We start from the raw sequence: 23,119 nt of genomic DNA on the forward strand, positions 1-23,119 counted from the left end.
GGCCCACACAGCTTTAATAGAGGCGTGGGCTTGAAGGCCCATTAATAACGATACAAAAACGAACAGGGAAGGATAAAAATGAAATTCAATAAGCGTGATTTGGATAGCCAAACGAACTGAACTGATCCAAATGGCAGAAGAACCGCATCGAATGGTGGGCAAGGAATCATCCGAGCAACTGGTCAAAGCATTCAACCAACCCTCTGTGATTTGGGAGGTGGGAAAAATATTTAAGGCGTTGGCCCGGGCATGCCAATAAATCAAAGGGCCCGAAAAAAGGTTGCCCCCGAACAATGCGCGGCATCTGTAGAATTCTCTCTTGGACCAAAGCACACGCACACAAACAAACACACAAACGCCCACCAAAAAGGATACCCATCAATGAGTGTTTTGTGTGTGTTGTGTGTTGTTTGTTGTTCGTTATTTGTTGTCCCATAGTGTTGTTGTTAGGCACACTTTGTCGGGTGGCTGGGGACTAACTTTTGAGCAATTAAGTTCTCAACTTCTTGAATTCATCAGGAATTCGTTACTTTAAGTCGATATATGAAGAGCTACTTGGAAGTTCGATAAATACTCCTTTGGCTAGCAACTTGCTTGGAATTTAATATATTGGGGAAACTAAAAGAGCAGGCGTTTTTTGAGTTACATTCCCATTAGTCCAGTATTTATTATAAGCGTTAAAGGAGTCCACATTTGGCTTACTTCAAGAGATCTTCAGGACATAAAAATAATATCAAAATGCTTAACAATCTACAAAGTAATCAAAAAATTTGCCTTACTTGAGAGAACTCAGCTGTAACCACTTGTATTTTTCTCTAAAACAAATAACTCCATTATTCATTTTCGGTAGCATTATGTAATATGAAGAGATTTTTGTTAGTCTGTGAAAAACATGTTCATAATTGGTTTTACACACTCTTACTTATGTTGCATTTCTCTGCCACGTGCATGGCAAAAGGAGTAAACAAAGTTTTCCACCCAGTTTAATAAAATTAATGGCCTTACTACTTTCGTCCAGAAAAGTGTCGGAATTGTGCACACCTCCGCCGCTGACCGATGCAACTTTGGATGTGGATCTGGAAATAGAGATGAATCCCTGCAGAACGGATGGGGAAAGGATCGCAGGACGAAGTCAGAGGCGCGTGTTGAGAGCACAAAGCTGCTAAGCGGCTTAAAGTTGTAGAAAGTTTTTCTAAACGCATTCGCGTCACCAAAGGCGCCGCCAAAGTTATGAGTGCCTATGGATGGAGCTACCCCCAGGCACACTAAAAAAACAATAATAACATCGCTTGCCAACTATGTATTTTCAAAATAAATTAGTGATAGAATAATAGATATTTGATATAATCAAAGGCTATCTCGGAAGTTATCTCAAATTTCAATGGTTCTTTGCATCCTTTTAAACCATAATCGAATGGAGGTAGAGAACAAATGGTACAAGAAAATGGGTCTACTACTTTTTTTGCAAGTGCAGCCGCCGAAAGGCGGACAAAGCCTGCCATTGCCACGTAAGGAGTGGGTGCAGCTTATCCGGCCTCCACTGGAGGCGCCACAAAGAGTCGTAACGGGCTTCAGCAAGTGCAGGGGCCCATTTCCCTTGTGTTCAAAGTATACTCGATGTCTGCGTTGCCATGGCAAATGAAGTGAAGCGTGGCAAGTAAAAGGATTAAGCACGCTTAATATCATTGATGAGCATCGCTTCGTTTCGCCACGTCCCACATCCTCGTATTGCCACAATTTTTATGCCACTCAAAGGAAGCGCTGAGCCCAGATTTGTGATGTGTCTGTAGTTTTGGCCTGAGAACAGCTGCAGCGGTTCCATAAAAACCGAAAGGCGAACTGGGCGGAGAACCCACCCCAAGGTCAGCAGCTACCCAATTAGGAATGCAGCCGAAGCTGAAAAAGATGAAAAAGAAAAAAAAAACAACTTCACTTTCGGCAACTTTATGCAAATAGCCCAGCAAGTTGCGATTCGTAGAATCCGGGAAACATACGGAAATGTAATGAATATTTACGAGTCCACAATTCGGCCAGTGCCAAGTGCAAAGCACGTGCGAAATCTCGTAAAATTTCCCACACACACTCCTCAAATTTACGCTCGAAATAATACGGCAAAATTTTCATTTAATTATGAACTGTTAAACTCCTCGAAGTGCCGGGGATGGAAAAAGTCTGCCGCCAATGTGCGCCCACCCTGCCACCGCCCCAGTAATTAAAACCGAAAGCGAAAGGTGAGTGTGCAGTATCTGGCCAGTCGATGAACAATTGCAGCTCGGGGGTAATCAAAAATGTATCTTTCAGCTTGGGACTTACCCGAAAGCCTCCGGCAAAACGACAACAAACCGGCTGGGAAATGCGGAGAGTGCGGAGAATGGAACAATCGCTGGGGACTCGTTAGAAAGGAGCTGCAATGAAAAGTGTGGAAAAGCATTTACTTAAATTAGATTGCCAGCTTCAAGAGGAGTGCTATGTAGGGTTGGACACTATGGTGCTTAAGCTGGTTACTTTCTGGGGTTAATTTCCAAGGCACACAACGATTTGCGCCCTTGATCCTAAGATTAAAATGTTGCAAAAGTTCTTATGAACTATGTTTATTATATTTCCTTGTCGGAAATCGCATATATTCATAATCAATTCTTCTATGATAACGCTAGAAATAAATAATTTCGAATACAAGATATTTGCAGTTTTAAAATCATTTAAGAATTCCCTTAAAATTGCTTTAATCATTTGTTGAGAGCAGTTTCCAGGAAAATATGTTGAAGTTTATGATTTTCAAACAAGCGCATTTGGACTTGCCCATAATTGGATAAAATAGTTGCTGCCGCGGAAAATCGTTGAATCATCATCGTCGTTTCGGCCAGCAGATGCACCAAACTGTTGGCCCACTCCAACTGGGCTTGAGTTGGGTGGAGTTCGTTGGAGCTTGTCTGTTGCGAAATGATTTTCCATTGCTTTAAGTTGAAATCCCCGGCAAAAGCTGCTCATATTTACAAAATGTCTAATGAAAATATTTTTCTGCTGCCCTACGCCATCCGAGTAAGCTTGTTTGAAAGGACTGTGCAAAAAAAAAAAAATCAAATTAGTTGCATGAATGGTGTGCTGGACGGATTAAGGGGGCGTGGCAGGAGCAGCAGGAGCTGCAGGTCCTGCAGGCCCTGAGTCCTTGTGGATATATACGGACTTTTGTGATTCATGTTTGTGTGCTAATTGCCACAGCATGGGGTTGGGCAAAGTCGAGAGCTTATCAGAAATTCTTATCGCATTACTTACTTATGCCGTTTACTTGGCTATTTGTCATAATTATCCAGCAACTAGGAAGATTCATTTGCCAAATGTTCTCAGTATATATCTATATATCTCCCTTCTAGCCTCCACTGGGAGCATTGAAAATTGATGTCCTTCAGTATGCATCAGGTTCCCTTTAGGACCAACCCAACCAGTCACATGTGCGCTCCATCTCGAATCTCAACTTTTAACTCCGTCGCAAGCTTTTGAATGCTGCATGAGCCGAACAAAAAATCAGATATCGCATTTAAAATGGGGAAAATCAGGAGGGTTAGGGATCCCGAGGAGCACAAAGCGCACGGCTGAGTAGATGAGCATAGAGAAACAACAAGATACTAAAGACGGGTGCAGCGGCAGGAAAAAACAGAGCAGAGGGCGACACACACACACACACTTACAAGACTAGAGAAAAAGAAAATAAAAATCAAAAGAAAATCGCAGGCAGCGAAAAAAATTAGGTTTTTTCAGGGGGTTGGGGAGCCGCCGAGTTCGGGGAAAAACCCATATCAAGTAACTGAGCCGCGCCAAGCGGCTGCATAGTGAAAATGCAACTGTGCGGAAAACTGTGCGAACATTTTCATTTTCAATGCAGCTCTTGGCACACAAAACACACAGCTAGACAACATTAACAGTAGTAGTAGTAGTAACAACAACTAGCAAATAGACAACTTTAAGTACACGCATGGATACATACTCTCGGAAAAACTCGGCAAAGAAATCGCAGAAAATCGCTTAGAACGCAGGGCCCGAAAAAAGAAATGTTAGCAATAGCAGCCAAATACGAGAAGGAAATGGATGTAGTGTAGGAAGAGGGGGACGGAAACGGGGCACTGGGCCACGGAAAATGGGGGTCAGGGGGCGGTGTCGCCTCTGACTTTTCTTTCAATTTGCAACATTTTCTGTGGCACGTTCCAAAAATAACTTCCGCCAGCCTCGTCGTCGCTGCAACCTGCAACCTGATTTGGTTCCGCCTTCGCCAAATTGCAGGAAACATTTCTATTTAAAGTCTGCGCCCGATTCGAGTTCCCATTCCCCAAAAGTAGTGGTTTTGGATCCGCTAATGGCATCCCCTAACCGCAAATGTGCCACCACACAGGGAAAAATGTCTACACCGTCTTTCCAGATCTTTAATCCTTGCTAGGAAATAGCTTGCAATTTTCGATCAATATATACTTTATATATAACAAACACAAAACAACTTTGATTAATGTTAGCAAATTGTGTTTAACATATTTAATTTTTGCAAAGTTTCTGTTTGCTATGTTGATACATTATCTCCAAGAAGTAGCATAATTTTTGTTTTTTTCCTGTGCAGACAGCCTAAATCATATCTCGGCGGACCCGGAATCTGATTTGTTGTATCTATTTGTTTATAATTTACGAAAAATGCAATTAGTGGGCTGTCGAAAACAGGCAACATTTGAAGCCTGACTGAAGGGAGCCCGTGTTTCAATTTCCCCCCTGTTCCATAAACTTAGTGGACCACATTAATAAAATAAACTTTCTTCGACTGGCCTGCCAATCAGTTGTTTTCGGAAGCCCACAATGAAGCCCATATATAGAACTTGTTAAACAATGGCCGGTGAAAGCGGTACAGTGAAGCCAGCGCAAAATCAACTCTTTCGGTTGGTTAGTATACAATGACAGAGCTTAGCTACCAAGTGCCATTTATATCTACCATAAGCACACTTTGTAAACGGTTTTTCAACCACTGTACTTGGTAGGGGGCCATTAGCAAACTTTTCCGAAAAAAAAAATGAGTTAGCAGCGGGCTGTGAAGTTTTGGCGAGGGGATCCTGAAAGTCTGCTTCTATGTTAAACGAATTGTTGTCTTAACTACGAGAGAAGACCCCCTTTGCAGACCAGCCGACAGGTGGAGAGGTCTGTGTCTATGAAAATTGCGGGCGCGGTGCAGCATCCCAAAAAAGTTTCACGAAATTCACTTAAAAATCGAAATAAAAAACTAAAATAAAAATTGTGGATTTACTAAAGAGTGAGATAAAAAATTAGGGACATTATTCAGCTGACAGCACAATGCTCTTTAATAAAGCAATGGTCATAGATATAATTAAGAATATTTTAGAAATTAGAAATCATCTTAATCCAAAATAAAGTAACGTTAAAAATCGCATTAAATAAATTTAAAAAACTTAATTTTTTTTGTTTTGATTTCACTTTTGGCAGTTAAGCTCCAGTAATAAGGTAAAGTTTTATGATCTCCATTAAAATAAATAAATGACTTTTTGGGAAATTTGAAATCGGAATAGTGTCATTCAACACCTGCAGTTTTTACCTGATCTTCCTTCCTTGCAAACTCCGACACATAATTACAGTGCCCCGCCGAGAAGAGTATGAAAAGTTTAAATAACTTTGGCAACTAAATTTAAGTTGCGATGTCTGTGGGCGGCTGGAAAACGGGGGTGTGGCATACTGCGAGGGTCGTGACAAAGTTGGGAGCAGATAAAAACTGCAGCAGACGCAAAACTAATTTGCGTGGTTATGTAAATTAGAGTCGGAGAGAGTTGCTGCGATAAACTTGTCGAGGGCGAGGAGCTAACCTAACAACAGCAGGAGTAGTCTGAAAAAATCGCAGCACAAATGCGTAAACAAGGTGGGGATAATGTGGGCGATGCTCCAGATGCAGATGCAGATGCAGCTCAAACTAAAGTAAAGCCCAAACTCACCTTGAAGTTCAGAATGGTCCGAACTCTCGGCAGAAGTTCAAACACAGCTGAGGCGGCCTCGTTTACCGACTTGTGGGCGTGGCAGTGCTCTCAAGACCCTCTCCATATATACCTGGCAGCTATATACGAATATAGTATGGAATACACCTGGATGTGGGCTTTGCAGCCGTAATCCCGTAACCACAAACAGATAACAGAATCGTTGGGCGAGGAGACAAAGACGCCGCTCGCCTCAAACAACTAAATAATGTGCAGCAAGTTTAGTGCTTAGCACACAAGGGCACTGAAAAAAACAATTCGTTTTTCTTCTCTATTAGCAGACCATGCAAAATGAAGTCTAAATTAAAGGAAATATCTAAAACCTCGACAAATTACAATGCAAACTACATTTTTTAACTTCTTTCTTTAACTTCTTAAATTCTTCTGCGATTTTTGCCTTTTGTAATGGTTGCTTAAAGCTTATAAATTATAAATTTGGCTCTCTGCACTTGAGATAATTTTTCGTCGAGCAGTTGGCAAAGCTTAGGCATAATTTGGGTCTCAAACTGGCTGGGTGAGTAGTGAAAACGCATCCGGCAGATACATCGTCGGTTGTCTTGGAAACCGCAGGGGGTGTATTCAGTAGTACCAGAGCTGAGCAGAGTAGTGGATACCGCTCTCCAAAGTCATATTAATAATTTTGTTGGAACTTGAACTACATGCATTGCCAACCAGTCGGCTCACCAACTCCGCCCCCTGCACTTTTGGCATTCCATGGACCACAAGAACTTGCAGGATGCAGCTGGTGATGTGAGCTGTTACCATGGCCATTAAAGCTTAGTTACACTTATTTCCCCAATCAGGCCAGGTTTTGTTTACATTTCCCATGCAAACCTTAAAAAGATGACAGCAAAATGCACATGCTTCAAAAATCGAAATGTTTTGCACCTGTTGTCGAGTTTTGATTCTATTCGAATTGCACTGGCATGGCGAATTATTGAAGTTCTGCTGGCCAATTTGTAAATGCTTGGCCTGAGATACTTCTCTCGAGAAATTCCCATGTGGCCGGGCCACAAAGACTAATAATTCAGTAGATTTTCATGGGAAAATATCTGCAGTCTAAGGGATCATTTTACTCGGGCTGCCACATTAATATTGACTGCTTTTTCGCCCACACAATATTGTGGGATTCCCTTTTCTGTTGGCACTAATTAGTTGCCTCCGGTTCCGTCTCATCCTTAACATAGATGACATGTGATATTTTTAGTGGCGGCTTGTTTACAGGGTTGCAGCCGTTGAACCCCGACCCTCATCTATTTTTAGCCGCCTGCAGTATACCATTCGATTTGTGTTAATGACATGCAAATCAACTTTGGTGGTCCTGCGACAAATACCCATTCCAATATTGCCGGAAAATTTCCTCTTTGTTGATGTTTTTTTGTGACAGTTGATTGTTTTATTGAAAAGTGGCACGGGGCAGAGGGGATTTTCACTTTTGTACCTTTCTGTATTTTTTTTTTTTTTTTTTTGTTTCTGGAAGGGGTGCCAATAGCAAATAAGTAAATATTTACTATTTACTCTAGCAGGGCTGTGAGAAAATCATTAAATCAGAGCCGAACCGACTGGGACACCACTTTTCTATACCCAAAAGCAAATACAAACACAAATAGCGAAATCAATATAGCGTGCGATCGGGCGGAAAAACTAACTCAAAGGGTAAATAATAAAAAATTTAATTAGAATTTCTGTTATTAAATAAAATGCCACCAAAGAGCGAAATGCCACCAAATTGAAAAATTTGAAATCGAGCCCAAACAGAAACAGAGACTCTGTGAAATTGGAAACGAAATGAAATAAAGCTCTGCTAAGTTAGACCCGCACAAAAATCACGCAAACATTTCCGCTGCCAGAAATGGAAAATGTGAATGGAAAATGGGAAATGCGAAATGGCCAAATAAAAACAAATGGTAAAAATGTAAAAGGTATTTAAAATGTTTTTCAAATGCGGTTGCAGTGGTTTCAATGTGTGGCCGCCAAAGTAAATGAAAATATTTCACTGAAATGAAAAATGCTTGTGTGTGACTTCCAGAGGAGATTAAAAAACGAAATATAAGTGCCTGATGTTCTGCATTATTCATTAAATATGCTAAATAGCACAAGTCAGTGACGGAAATCCCCTTCAAGTGCCACTGCACTCGAACGACAAATTTATGGTGCGTTATTCGTCTGCCCAAACGAGATAATGAGAAAAAATAAATGCCAGACCATAAAACGTCTAGTTCCGCACATAAACCTGTCCCTCTATGGCACAGATTTTACGACATCTCCGTAGTCTGTCCCCCCCTCTAAAGTCAGGTGGGGCATAAACCAACGAGATCACCGCCCACGCAATAAAAAAACATAAAAAACCGACAGGAATGGAGCTGGAAACTGTACACAAATTACCAATTTTTAATTTGAAAATGCGGCGCAAACTTTAATTAGCCATTCCCCTTGTCCAGTGCCAACTTTATGGCACTTGGCGCCGCTGCATATCAAGACTTCAGTATTCTAGTATTTATTGGCCAACAAGGCGTCGCTGCAATTTATGGGCCAGAGTGTGAACGTGTGTCCACCGGCTGCACCGCACCACTGCACCACCGAACCGCCTCACCAACCCACCGCCCATCGAAACTGTCCCACCGTCGAGGCCACAAAATCCACAGAATAATTTCGGCTGCTGGCTGTGATTTGGCTTTGGATTTGGCATGGCCACATAGAGGCTGCTCTAATTTTTCACGATTATTTTTTTTTTTGCTTTTTCTTTTTTTTTTTGTTGGGTGGAAAAGGATCCTATAGGATGTATGCTGTAGCATGTGTGTGCAGTGCGTGTGGAGCTTGCGGCTTTCGCCACGCGCTAGAAATAAATTTTGCCCGGCACCCAAACGATTTAATTTGCGGTTGCTGTCACAGGCGACGCACACTCGATTTTCCATTGAAAATTGATAAAACTTATTTGCGGACGGGCTGCCAGTTTAAAAAATTAGGCAGGCAGCAAACAAACGATTAAGCAAGCAGTCCCAGATAAGTGCTGTCAAAACTTGAACTACATCTACACGCTTTTTCTTAATATTTCACTTATAAATAATAATAAATTACAGCACTTTATTTAAAAGTAAAAAATTTAGCAAAAATATAAATAGTTAGTTTGCATTCAGTAAAAACAACTGGACAGACATGCAATGAACGTTCAATATTAAATATGGCCGAGCAAACAGCCAATCGCCTTGCATTTCTTCACTGTTTCCAGCAGGTAGTTCAAACGCAACAATTTGTACCTTCGCTCAAATGTGCTAGTGGCCTTCTGGCTGCGATATTCGTCTACAAGAGCTCTGGTTGTTTCCCATCGAAGGCAAAACACTTTGCTCAGTGTAAGGATCTCGGGCAGGCTGCAAGCGAATTGCTCCTCCAGCAAATACTTTCGAATGTGCAACCCAAATATTTCCTGATTCCGTCTAAGTTGAGTCAACGAAGTGAATTCATTCAATTCAGAGTTATACGAATCAAGGTTCTGCATTTTCCGAAAGAGTTTACACGGATGCGATAGGTGCTCCTCGAAGACGGAGATAAGGGAAATCTGTATGGATCTCAGGGCTTTGAACAATCGCTCATACTTGCAGTAATGAAAGGGAGGCAAATGATTTAGCCGATAGTGCGAGAAGTTTAGATTTAAAAGAAGACGGAAGCAGGAATTCATCATATCCATTTGCTGCTGGCTTATAATACGGTTCAATAGGGTATCATTCCTGACCCTAAGGCAGATAAATTCAGGATGAGCTTCGGTCACGCAAACCTTAAACATATGACCCAGAGTGAAATCTTGGCATAGCACGATGTGCTTCAATTTGTTAGTGGCCTCCACGAGGTGTTTCCTTCTGAGAAACTCAAAGAAAAACTCAAACTCACTTCGAAAATGGTCATAGTTCCAGAGTAGAAACACTGATCGTAGGTGCCTTACTACCTTGTACCCTTGAAACTCCTGCAACAGACCAGAGATATAGGAGTTAACCAATCTTGTCCTTCGATTTAGTAACCTTTGAAACTCCTGACTAATGATTTCTGTAATGGGAGTGTAGTCAGCACAAGTGAGAAAGTTCCTCAGCAACTCGTTGATCGAATGACCCGCTGGCTTTCGCGGATCTGGCCGAGTTTCCATGTGAAAGGAGTAAAACAATCGACGTATTCCATCGTGATCAGTAGACTGCAGCTGCTGCAGGATGTCTGGAACATAGTGACTGGCCTCAATTGCTTTAATCTGATAAGGCGCTATTTCCCCTATGACCGCGTCTATTAATGAATTGTGTAGACGTATCTCTGGCTCTATGCCATGCAGAGTGTGGAATTCACTTATTGTTCGGGAATCGTAGAGAATGGCAACTCCATCACTGGATTCAAGGAGATGCCGCTGAATAATACGAAACAATTCAGAATTTTGAAGTTCCGTTTGCATCAATGATTTTCTTAAGACGTACTCTGTTCGTTCATCGGTCACAATCTTTTCAAAAGGAAACTCTTCGTGATAGTCTGCAAAGTCTCCTGTAGACCACCAGTTATCCAGAAATTTACAATAGGCACGCACGGTGTGCAGAAGTAAGGATGCGCTCAAAGATCGCAGCAATTTGGGTTGCGTTTTCTGGGAACTCTTGGTAAAAAGGGTATCCAAAGTTTTTAGGCTTCTTAAAGAATGTAGTTCTTGGTTTTTATTCTGGGAAAGCTCATACAACAACTTGATCGTTTCTAAATGACCTCTTGATGTCTCTATAAAGTGCTGCAGGGTGGCAGGTTCAAGACCACTTGTTAAACGCCTCTCGAAATGAACCAGAAACTCAATCACAGGTCGAAGAAGTTGTCGCAGTGCTACACTGAAAAAAGTAAGGGTCTTCAAGCGATCGTATCTTATTCCCTTCACCGCATACGTCTCAATCAATTCCCTTAGATGACGCATTTGCTTCAGAGACTTTATAATCTCGCCCAGATGAGGACCTTCTTGTAATTGTTTAAGTGCACAGGTGAGAGGCTCATCAGCCCTAAATTCCCAATTGTCATTCAAGATTTTGAAGCTTCTACAATTTGCGGATGCAAAGAAAAGGACAATTAGTTCGCTTAAAAGCTGGTGCTCCTCACTTAACTTTCGTATCGAGGCTTGGCTTTCCCAAAGCTGAAAAATCAAAATGTCTGCATATCCTTGGCAGAAATTGCTCGCTAAAATATGGGCCTGATTGTACACACTAATATCCACTTGCCACCAGTTTGTCTGAATCCGGTATAGCATGTCACTTTCGTTTTTAAAGAAATCAACTAATGCGGGCTTCTCTGCGGAGGGCTTGTTCTGAACAACATTCAGTTCCAGCTCCATCTTGGCCCCTTTAATGGTAAAATTTTCTTTTACTGCCACTTTGCCTAGATTGAGTTCCCTAGAGTAGTTGTAGTCCGAGGTGTCCAGTGGCTTAGATTGTTCCATTGGTATCTGTGATCGTACAGTATGCAAGGAACCATATTTCGAGGAAGTTAGATCTCTTATTTCATCACAGAGGCGCTGGATCTGGTCTGGAGTAAGCTTTTTCCTCGGACTCTTTGGCTTTTGACTTTTTTTGTGGATCAACTGATCTTCAGTATCAGCTACACATTTAGTATTATTTTTATCTTTGGGATCGACTTGGGAACTTTCGGTGGCCATTTGGAGAGCCTCCAGGATGTTTTTTCGCTTCTGCTCCATCTCGGGGAGGTTGCGACGGATTGAAACAAAGGTCTTGTAGTTCACAGAGAGCACGAAGTCTAGAAGTCGCCAGTGGATGTTCCGCTGCTTGTGGTTCATACAGATTGGATGATTCAGTATCACATTGGCTAGCTGATTAAATGTATCCCCGAACACAGATAGATTTTCTATGCGAAAGCGCTCCAAAAACTGGTTCATAGTATCCCACACCGCATCCGGATCACAGTCCACAACATTAGGATCCGCTATGTGGCACCTGGCATAAGTTAGGCATTTATCAAAGGTGGCAGGTTCCACCGAAACTTGGCCATTGTCATTTTTTTTGTCATCGATGGGAGATCCTAGTAGCACACTTACCAAATGCGGCAAATTGCGTTCTATGACTTTTTGTCTCTCGTCCTCTTGCATTTTTATTGAAAACAATTTTGTGAAAAAATATATTTTTGTTTTATGTACAAGCGACAGCTGAGAAATGTCAGTGACACCGAAAAAAAAAAACAATTGCATACATAGCTAAGTGTAAAAAGGCACAATATTGCAATTGTAGTCTTAAGAACACCTTAAGCTAAAAAAAATATTTTCTTGCCTTATTAAAATCCTTTGGATTTCCTTTTTTCTGCACTGCTTCGGTATTGATTTCCACATAACAATATTACAAATTTGCAATGAATTTATTGGAGTGCAAGAGTATACTGCTTCAAAGGAGTTAGGAAAAATAGGGTTGCAAGCGGCTTACGTTGTTTTCCAATGGCCAAGAGCAGACCGGCTTACAAAATGCTTAAAGAGAATTCGAACATGTAAATTCCCGTGGCATTCACCAAGGAACTAGAACAGCAACTGAAGGACCTTAGTGACCCAGTTGGACTACGACTTTGCATCCCAACTCCCCACACTCTACATACGAATTTTGCTTTATTCCATTGTCCGACAAGATAAATACCAAAATATTGAATATTTACCAATGGGATGTGAAGAAATGCACAAGGACATGAAGCAGCTATTCGGAAAGTGTTTGGAAAGGAGGGAAAGGCAGATTCCCAGCAATAACTCAAGTGCAATGAAGCATTCCTGCCGCATCGGAAAAATAAACCCCATGAGTTTAAGACTTGTTTTTAAATTCTCATAAATTGGTATATTTTTAGGCTTACGCAAATGAACACAGCTCACTTATTTGTCACTGACCTCAACCATTTAGCACAAGCTTTAATTTACTGTCAATAAAAAGTTTTTTCAATTTCCTTGGCCAAAAACATAGCAAGAGGAATAACCCAAAATCAATGAAATACGCAAATAATTTTTTTACTTAGCATTTTGAAAGGGGAAAAAGTTTGTCAAATATTTGCAAAATATTAATTTGCTGCCAATGCAAACTTTTGGCGAATTATTTTTTTCTTTCGGCAAGGCGATAGACAACAAATTTGCAGAGAACACTTCGCAGATGGAAAGTTTTCGCCTAAGGATGGCTAGATGATATCTGCACCAGAAAACAAAAGCCGAAATCTAGAAAAACATTGAAAACGCTGCTTTGAAGGCAAACTTGCCGGTCCAGAAAACTTTTCATCGCACTTGGCGAGAAGTAAGCGAAAAACTTAATAAAGATCCTCGTCCTGCAGGAGGACTCTCAAGCGGCAGGACGATGGTGACAGCTTTTGGTCAATGGAGAATGGAAAACGGGAATGCACCACGACCGCAGCCTGTCGAAATTAAACCAAACTGAATTTGCACTTACACTTTGGCCAGACGCCTCGCCAAGGACTCCCGTCCCGCAGGACTCGCTCCATCCGGCTCCTGTCGAAATTGTCACTTTCGCAATTCCCCCAATAGCTGACTGGAGCAGAGCACAATGGTGTTAGTGGGTGGCCTGGTTCGTTGGTGGCGTCAAGAAGCGCGTAAGTGACATTTATGCGCCTGCCAACTTGCATCCTGAAAACTCCATAGCTGCGAGGCTGCGCTAAACTTTCGCCCAAGGCCAAACGAGGATGCAGAGGCTGCGGCAATGCTCTGCATTCGACCCAAGTTTGTTTTAATAAATACCTCCATTCACCATTGTCTCCGCCACCTGCTAGTTGGTTGGTTGCTTGGTTGGTTGGATGGTCGGATGGGGTTTTCCGGGGCATCTGAAGTTCTCAACAATTTACCCGCTCATCGACAGTTGCCCAGAAGTTGGCGCACAATGGAGCCAGTCGCCAGGAAACAATCAGCTCTGCCAGAAGCCTCAATCACAGACGCGGAATGCAAACGAGAGCTGCTCAAAATTACTTATTTTTATGAACTTTTTCTCAGCCAGCCCGGCCACGATTGTTGCAATTAACGAAAGTTTGCTTCTCGAAATAAGCCGAGAAAATGGAATGATGCTGCAAGGAGATACCAAACTGGGAATTGTGCAGATTGAAAAAGGATATAAAAAGAGAAAACGACTGCAGTTTGCGACGACTGCTACTCACAGATGAATTGCAGCCATTTTCATTGACTCTTCCTACCTGGAAAGTTCATTAAATTTGTGGTAGAAAAATGCCTTTGTACCAAATCACTATATATGGATACAATGGTATTCTGCAACCAGATCGTATTAGAGATATATATGGACTTATAATAAAAACTACAAGGGCTGAGATATTCTCCCTTCGAAATTACCTTTTACAGCCCGATGAACTTCAAGATAAAGTTCAACATTTTATGGGAGCCACATCGCTCCCCCAAATCCGTAAATCTCGATGCAACTCACCTCTGTCGCTGATGAGCCTCATTTAGCGGAGATTTCTTATCAAGCCACCGGATGTGGAGTGAACTACCTCAGCCCGAACACGTTTTCTATTTATAAACTGTTTTTGGGAGCCAGCTCACTACATATCATCAGAATCGACATCTGGCCGCCAGGAGCAGGCCACACACACAAAAAACGCGTCCCGATGCCAAAGGGCAGAAGCACCTCACTGAAAAAAAAAACCCCACTCCCACGTAATTTGGAGCTGTGGGCTAAGTTAATTAGTTGTGATTTTTCAAAGAACATTCAAAATCGAAACGGGCAGCCGAGAACACAAACAATATTGTCAGCCTGCGGCGAAATTTGGTAGGGGGAGAACTGCAGTCAGGCGTGGCACATGTTGAGTGTATAAAATTTTGATGAATGTTTTGTTTACAGGGGCAGCGCACCATGCAGCTCACACAATATCTCCCCCCGCACAAGGGGTTGATTACTACATGTGGCAGATGAAGGGAGTGGAGGAGGAGCAACTGCATCTGACGGCATCTGGGATGCGACACACACACACACACACACATGTGCCTCGGGGGCCGCGGTTGCAGATTGGAAATGGAAATTGAATGTGAATTATATTGAATTTCCAGACACAAGACAGTCAGAGGCAGGCGATGACCTCACGCCTCTTTGAACTTTACACACAAGGAAATTCGTGGATAATTAACTACACTTGAAGAAACATTAAGCTGAGTCTTCTGTCAAAAGATGAATATTCAAAATTATGCTGCATATTTATAAATCAATACTATTTATTCGTATTTATATTAAGGAATCAAATAATTTAAGCGTGAATTATTCCTTTCAGAGATTAACTCAGTCATAATACGCTGTGTGTATAAAATGAATATGCCTACATGACATGCATTTTTTTCTGTGCTGTCTGTGGAACCCAGAACACATGCCATAAATTACGCACCATAAACAGACTGCAACTAATTAACAAGAAAATGCATCATCTGCAGCTCAACATGCCCAAAATGGTTTCTTATTCCATTTTCTTGGAGCCATAACGATTTCCGATTTTCACACAGCCCAGGTGAAAGTGTACATATCTGTCGAGGACAAGTTCGGGTAAATTGGCTCAAATTGGAATGGCATGTTAAGTCCCCTGGGTAGCATTTATTTTCCTAATCACATTTGCCTTTCTTCGGCAGAGCCGAAAATAATAATTTAAATATTTTTGCCTGCGGACAGGGGCGGCGGCGTTAGGAAATGGCATTTGGGCAACTGGCTGGCTAACAAGCTAGCCAACAGCGATGGCAAACAAGGAAAAACTGGAGTAAAGCCCCCACAACAATGGCAAAAACTTAACTCTGCCGCGAGCCACGCACACAAACACAACGCACACACACTCACACACACCGGAACAACGAAGCGATACAAAAGAAGCCGAAATCCCGGGAAGAAATTAGTTTCTCCTCGTCCTGCCCTCTGGCCATCGGGTCCTTGCAGTTCTGTTGCTCCTGTTTGTTTCCCTAGCTGCTGTCGCTCCTGCTGTTGATGTCCTTGTTGTGGGCAGCACACAAAATTGGCAAATACAAGCGGACTTAGGCCACAGGAGCTTTTTCTGGCGAAAACAAAATGCGGAAAATTTCTCAACAGCCGAGGGGGGGGGGGGCGAAAAGGGCAGAGCGGCGACGACAAACACACAAAAAAATGTTGGCAATGCAAAAACTTGTATCGTCGCAAAGGGCGAAAAATGCAGGCCGCAGACAAACGCATAGAAAAGCCCACAAAGTGGGTGCCAACAGGATCGGCGGATGCTACACAGATAATTTGGATTTTTGTGGCCCGACAGCTATTTAATCGGGTCGGAGGACACTTGCTTACTTTAAGGATATTATAATATAAAATATAATTAATCTAAACAAAGACAAAGCACCATTGACTTTATAACTTTAAGTAAGTATTCAACTCTTTTCCACGAAAACGATGAAGATGCTTGTTATTCCTGAGTCTAGCCAGTGTTATCATAGCTTTTACATGCGCCCATATGAATACAACCAAAACCGAACTAAAGCCAGAAAAAACAACAGCAACAAAAGCACACGTGGAGCCATCGAAAAGGCAACAAAAAAAAAAGATGTTGATGATGTTGTAGGGACATCGAGGGTGTCCTGCCCATTTCCGCTGCCGAAGTCGTTAGCCAGCGCTCAAGTTTTTGGACAACAAACGGAAGAGAGCTCCAGGACACCAAAAGCAGGTGTCGTTATGGGCGCACACGCCAAAAATTTCAATAGCGCAGCGAAAGTTTCATTGACTTGACAGGTGGGTATTTGCCCCATCTACCTTAAAGAAGCTGTAATTGTTACCGTTTAAATTCCCATTAAACGCGGCTCGGCCTAGCCAAATGGCTCCCTCAGTTCGCCGGCGGGCGGGAAACTGGCCAGGATGCGAGGCAAAATATGTCACAGCTTTTAAGCCAATTCAGCCGGGGAGAGACAACAACGGACAACAGGCAACGCACAAAGCCCACGGATCGCTGCTGCCTTTTGAAGAGGCCGCCCGCTATTAACAAACCGTAAAGTAATTTCTTGCTTTCCTGCACGGAAATTAGACATTTTGTCAAGGGAACACTCACTCCCAGGACAAGAAGGCGAAAGCCACTGTCAATTTTTCGCCTTCGGGCCAAAAAGCAGAGACAACAATAGCAAGAACAATAACCCAACAGTGCCGGCATAAATCGGCACTCTGAGAAAATTGGTTTAGTAATGAAATTATGCTTATTTCGGAAAAGTTTCGTTTACATTTTCCAAAAACAAGCCTAAATAGAATATGTAGATAGCATTTCTCATGGGAGCTTCTGATGACAATTTTAGTCATGTTTAAAGATTATGAATGTATTATTAATTTTAAATCCATACGTTCCATCAATTTATATTATAATCCATATATATTTGAACCTTTTTCTCCGTGTAAGAAAGTCTTATCAGAGCTTTGCACGGACACGGCCTGGCAAGTTGAAAGTGAAAATATTATAATGAAGTATGTTGTTAGCTGTTTCGAGATTTTCAAATGTATCCATCAGATATAGCCAGCCCACTTATTTGTGGAAGCGGGGAAGGCGCAACGAACATTTTGTAAGTAAACAAGCAGCGGCGGCAACAAAAGTTTGTCTATTTAAAAAGTTTCGAGCTGCACAAAAGTTATAAAACATGAAAATATTTCTTAATTATTTTTATAAACAAGCGGCCAGCTCAGTCCCAGGCTCAGTGCTCCCCGGGGGCGTGGCACAGACTTGCCCTTGCCCTTGCCCTCGAAAATTTAAAGCAACCCGAAAACTCTGCGGTGGTCGAAGTTCTGAGCTGCGTTCCGAATTTGTTTGTCTTGCTGATTTCTGCCCGAGGTCAGGATTGTGTTTGATTAGCATAAATATGAGTGGAATCTGGAAAAAAGGGAACATTTCGTCCCTTTAAATGTTGGCAAAATTAATTACGTGGGCGAAGAACATCGCAAAGGATCTCAAAAAAACGTTAACACAGCTGAAGCACCAGGAAATTTCATCAAGCAAATCGAAATAGTGGCGTGGGTATTGCGAGAGAAATATGAGATGTTAGAGAGATATAAATACTTGGTTAATTAATTGCCTCGTTGTTTGTCTGGGAATTATTGAAATATTTTTATTGGATATTTTTCTTCCATCCGAGCTCCATTCCTATCTGTTACCTCTTATCAAAACCGACAGCATCCCCTCCGAATAAAAATCCCCCCCCTCGCCCAACGAGCCCAGTAAATTTGATTGCCGTTATCTGCATTTTATTATGCTTTTGCCACCGCAAAAGCGACGCACAGCCATTTTGAAATGGTTTTTGATATACGAGCATGAATATGAAAATGGTTGCCATAAAATCATCCCAAATGGATGAGTGTGGCGGCTGAATATCTGAATATGGTGCGAGCATTTTTCGGTGTGTCGCTGGTGCAAAAACTTAAAATAAACTAAGCCAATGATTTATAGTTTGATGCCAGGGAGCAAACAAATGTTCTATGCCAAAATGAAATTGTCAATACTTTTTAAGATGGTAAGCAGCGCAAATATTTGTCTCAAATATGATTACTCAATTAGTGGCAATATTAAATAGAGTGTGGTTTAAAATGGCTTAAATACGTGGTGCCCTGCTAAGTTGGGATGAAAATTATTTTAAATTCGGTTATTTTGATTGCGCTTAACTATTCTTATTTTCAGCCTAAAACAAAGCAGCGACTGCCTCGACTATCGGGTACCCTTTAGTACAATGGAAATGCACATATGCAAGCTGCAAGCAAACTGTTTTGCAACGTGCGCTGTTTTATTTAAAAAATGTTTTGTATGTTTACAATATATATTTTAAGTTTTTACCTTAATTATCACCCCTTTGTCATACAAAATACCCCGTTGAGCCGATTTCTAAATTATTTTATACTCACGGCAATTAAAACTAGTCGCTGGCAATACGAAACGCGGTTGTTTTCAAATATTTATTTGTTAACCAAATTGAATGTGACGCATTTTAAAGTGCTTCATTTGCTGCTATCCATCGCACAAAGGTTTTCCACACGCTGCAAGCGTAACGTTTCAATTTGCTGCAACAAACGCTCATAATTTATAAATTTAAAATCTATTTTTGCCACCCAGCAGAGCAGAGAAAAGCGACCTGAATGGCGATGGAGCTTAGAGTTTGGGATTGTATTGTTGCTGATTTATCGCGAACCGCAGTCAACGTTGCCATTGTCTGCGTTTTTGGCACTGTTAACCCGATTTTCCACTTTTCATGCGACAACGATGTATGCGAGCGGGTGGTTTCTGGATGGGTGGGCTATAGATGGTTGGTGCTTGGTGGGGATGATTATGTTTACGTTGCGGCAACGCTAATGTGAAGCACGTCCCGGCCAAGTCACGTCACCTAGCCAACTCCGCGGTGCGCTTCGGTTTGGGCCAAGACAATGACAGCGGAATGGAACGCATCGGGAAACGAGATCACGTCTGGGGACCGTGCGAGATTTCTTGCAATTTCATATGGCTTGCTTTCGAGGAACTATCTTTCAATTAAATTCCTATGCGCCAAAGAGGATTCCTTTGGCTCCACTTCTCAGCTTCGCCACATGTGCGCTTCGATTGCGATCGCGGATTCCGGCACGTTGGCCCCCAAAAACTAATTTCCGCGCCCCTTGAACTTTCCCAATAGTAACTGAACTGCTGAAATACTGCAGACCGAGAGTTTGCACCTTAATTTGATTACAAAATTGGTGAGCTCGCCGCTTCACGATGAACAGGAAAATATTTTCATTGCATTTTTGCGCTTGTCGCGTATCATTTTAAGCTCTTTTACATAAATTTTCCCTCCCTTCCCACCATAAACAAATATTTTTCGGTCACGGGCGATACATTTTCCGAAAAGGGACCAACGCAACGCTTTGTCGCAGTTTTCAACTTCATTTAATTTAATTTATATTTCAGCAGTTGGGTAATTTATGTAACAACTTTTTGGCTGCCGCTGCTGCTGGTGTCCTTGTTATTTGAAACTAATTTGCATAAAGCGAACGTCAAGTGTTTTGGCATCCGCCTTCTACCTGACACATCCATATGTGCCTTATTGGGAGATGAGCCTGCTTATAAAGCAACAGGATCTGCTGAATCGGAATCTGAATCTGAATACGAATCCTAGTCGCCATAAATTGCTCCTTGATGACTCTTTTGAAAAGGGCCCTAGACTCGCAATTCGATTTCACTTTTATGGCGCATAAATTATTCAGAGTTTGTCTATAGTCTATAAAATGTTGAGCTTCGTTGAGCCAGCACTAAACAGGACATCATTCCGTTGACCCCCTAGCAACAATAACAAGGATCCACGGAGCAATGGCTGACCTTGTATCCCTTTTTTTTCTAAATAGACAATTTGCCCATCTTTACGCACTATTGTTTTGTATTCTCGGGGCGATGTCTTGTTTCGTCCTGTCGTTCCCACCGCTTCGCTGGCATAGAAATCAGTTTAGTCCTGCGACATCGCCTCGATTTATGCCAGAATCCTTTTGTTGCCTTTCTCACTGTATTTTTTGCGGGCTGCCAACATTTTTACGACTAAATCGAGGGCCACAAAACGTTACGGCAAATCACTTTTCAGCTTCAACTTTTCTACAGAACCATATGGGCATCGTTTAAAAACAATTCGAGCTTAAAGCGAATGATCAAGACAATGTTGTTGATTGCCTTTAAGGATTCGTACACTGAATAGTAAAATCGGAAGCCAACGCAGGAGGGGCCCATTGCTTCTACTTGGGTAAATTCAATTTAATTTCCATTGGTTTTTAATCCATTTAAGATTTTCCTTGGCGCTCTCCATCCGACTTATTGAAAATGCAGCCTCATTGTTTACCCCCCAAGCAGTGCTCAAAAACAAATAGAAGTGATGTTGCACTTTTCTTTCGTATTTGCCAAAGCAAAAAAATAAACAAGTCGAGGAGAGAAAAGTGATTGAGTGATTCCAATTAGTTGATTTAAAGTGTATTGCCATAAATGGTGGAAATCCTATAATAAGACATTCGTGCTCAAAACGTCTGTATTGCATCCTGTGGCAAAATCATTTCGAAAAAACTCTTCACATGATGAGCTCAATTTCACTTATTGAATATAACAACGTCGCACAATACTGAACTTATTTGCCTGTTCACTCAAATGGTATTGTATCTTACAATCGCATGACAGAAGCATTAATACAATAATGTATGAATAAATAAAATTTAATTTTACGTAAAAACTGACAACAGTCCCCAGACAGGAACGTGGATGAAAGGAAGCCAAAATCCGAGGGGAAGTAATGAAACTTGGCAGGTCAGGGAGAAAGAAAACAGTTTTGTTTGTTGGCCCGCTTGTTGTGTGGCATATTTGAGCGTATTTGCACAAAATACGTGAAATTACGCGAAAACTTCAGTTGGCTTGTGTCCTGCCATCTTGTCTGTGTCCTTTGTGCCACCAAAAAAAAAAAAAAAAAAAAATGTAAGAAGAAAAACCCGTAAGAAAAGTTCAGAGGCAAAAGCTAAGTGCCTGCAAAGATGACTGTGTGACTTGTTGTTATTTTGCATTTAATTTCGACGACCTCCAGGGACCAAGTGGCGTATGCGCAATATTTTACAACACAAGAGCGAAACAAGCTTGTCGGTAAGGACCTTTGTTTAATCTTTGGCACATTGAGAGTTGCCCTTTGCCAACTCACTTTATAAGCGAATTATTAATGAGCTCCTTGCCATATAAGTTAATAATCCGCTGGGCACCAAAATGGAAATGGAAAATGCTCCACCAATAATAACAGGAACACTTTACGCCCAAGCCGGAGCGGAAATCTCATTTGTCATGCAGCCTGGCCATTTATCAGTTGGCATTTAAAAAGCCATTAAAACCGAATCCGGCAGGAATGAAACTGCAAAAAAAAAAAATTTTATAAAAATAAAATTTATGAAAAAAGAAGGAAATCTGGCAGCGTGGAAGTCGCTGGTTCGACAGGTTTTCTTTCAGTTCCGATTCGATTCATAATTTAAAAGCCAGCCGATTGCCGGCCCACTGACTTTCACCAGAGCCAGACCAATAAATTAATATAAAAATTCCTCACGCCCAGCCAATAAGTGAACAGTGAACCGTTTTATCGTTTCGTCCAGACTCGCAGGATGGCAAGGATAACAGGCCGGCAGTCGCCGTCTCAGTCGCAGGACACAGGCCCACGCAGCGGCGTCGCCATGAGATCGTGAGATGTCTGAGATGCCGGCACACTCGAGCCGTTTGCTTTGGACTTGGAACTGGGAACTGGAAACTTGGGACCTGGGTCTGGAACTCGGTCTCGAACTCGGCCCTCGGAGGCCATTGTCGGCCACTTGGCCAGACATCTGTGGTATGCGCAAATAGAACATGGCATAAAACGGGGCCCGGTTCGAAAGCCATCAAACATTTATGGCCGCGCGGACGAAACATAGCTGCTGGTTATTTTATTGTCTGCAAATAAATGTAGCAAGTCAAATACCTAAGCATTTCACTTGGTTCATTGAGTTATTTTCAGACGTATATTCGTTCAGCAAACTGAATTGATGTCCGAGCATAGTATTCCATTACTTAACAGTTGCAGATACTAGCCAAAATGTAAGTTTTTTTTTTATTAACTAATTGCTGTCGACGCTTAAATCGATGCAACCACCGAGAGTCTCTTAAATCTAAAATTACTACATAAAAAAGTAGATAAAGTTTTGCATGTGACCCTGTTGCAAGATCGAAAGAAAGGGGCAACTTTGTTAATGGTTTTTGTCATAAATTTTAATTCGATTGCATCAGAGCAGACGGGGCTGAGGCTGCCATTCAAACTGGGCATGAAAAATGCATTAGACGCTGCAGTCAAGACTCGAGGAGCCGGCTGCAAAAGTTTTTGATGGTGCGGTTGCCCACGAAGACAGGATTCCCAACACACACAAGAACTGCACACACTATCGCCTCGGAGAGAAGCCAAGCCGCAGACACAGTCCGTTGTTTGAAGACTCAATTAATTTATGCAGTGTGAAGTAAAGTTTTCGGCTCGAAAAAGCCTTAAAAATCGCATTGAAAGAATGAAATGCCCACAATTATAGCATACGAATGGGATGAAGTAAGTAATAAGGCGCCAGCAGGCTGGAAGATCGGCTTCGTTCAGCAGGAAA

The 23,119-nt window shown here is 41.9% G+C and overlaps 2 protein-coding genes across 2 annotated transcripts in view; both read right to left on the reverse strand.

Annotated features, from left to right (window-relative positions):
- The window catches only part of Con (Connectin), a 142,276-nt gene that overhangs the window by 48,006 nt on the left and 71,151 nt on the right, over positions 1 to 23,119 (reverse strand). The window contains exon 4 of the mRNA NM_001259706.2: positions 2,314 to 2,405. The gene's annotated coding sequence lies outside the window, so the exon portion shown is untranslated. The remainder of the gene's footprint in view (positions 1 to 2,313; positions 2,406 to 23,119) is intronic.
- t-Grip128 (testis-specific gamma-tubulin ring protein 128) lies at positions 9,187 to 12,114 on the reverse strand (the record flags this gene model as incomplete). The annotated part of the gene is made up of 1 exon (NM_168109.1): positions 9,187 to 12,114. The coding sequence occupies one exon, from the start codon at positions 12,112 to 12,114 to the stop codon at positions 9,187 to 9,189; it is 2,928 nt and encodes a 975-aa protein (NP_729045.1).

Source organism: Drosophila melanogaster, chromosome 3L (genome assembly GCF_000001215.4).
Source record: "Drosophila melanogaster chromosome 3L".
Lineage (NCBI taxonomy): Eukaryota > Metazoa > Arthropoda > Insecta > Diptera > Drosophilidae > Drosophila > Drosophila melanogaster.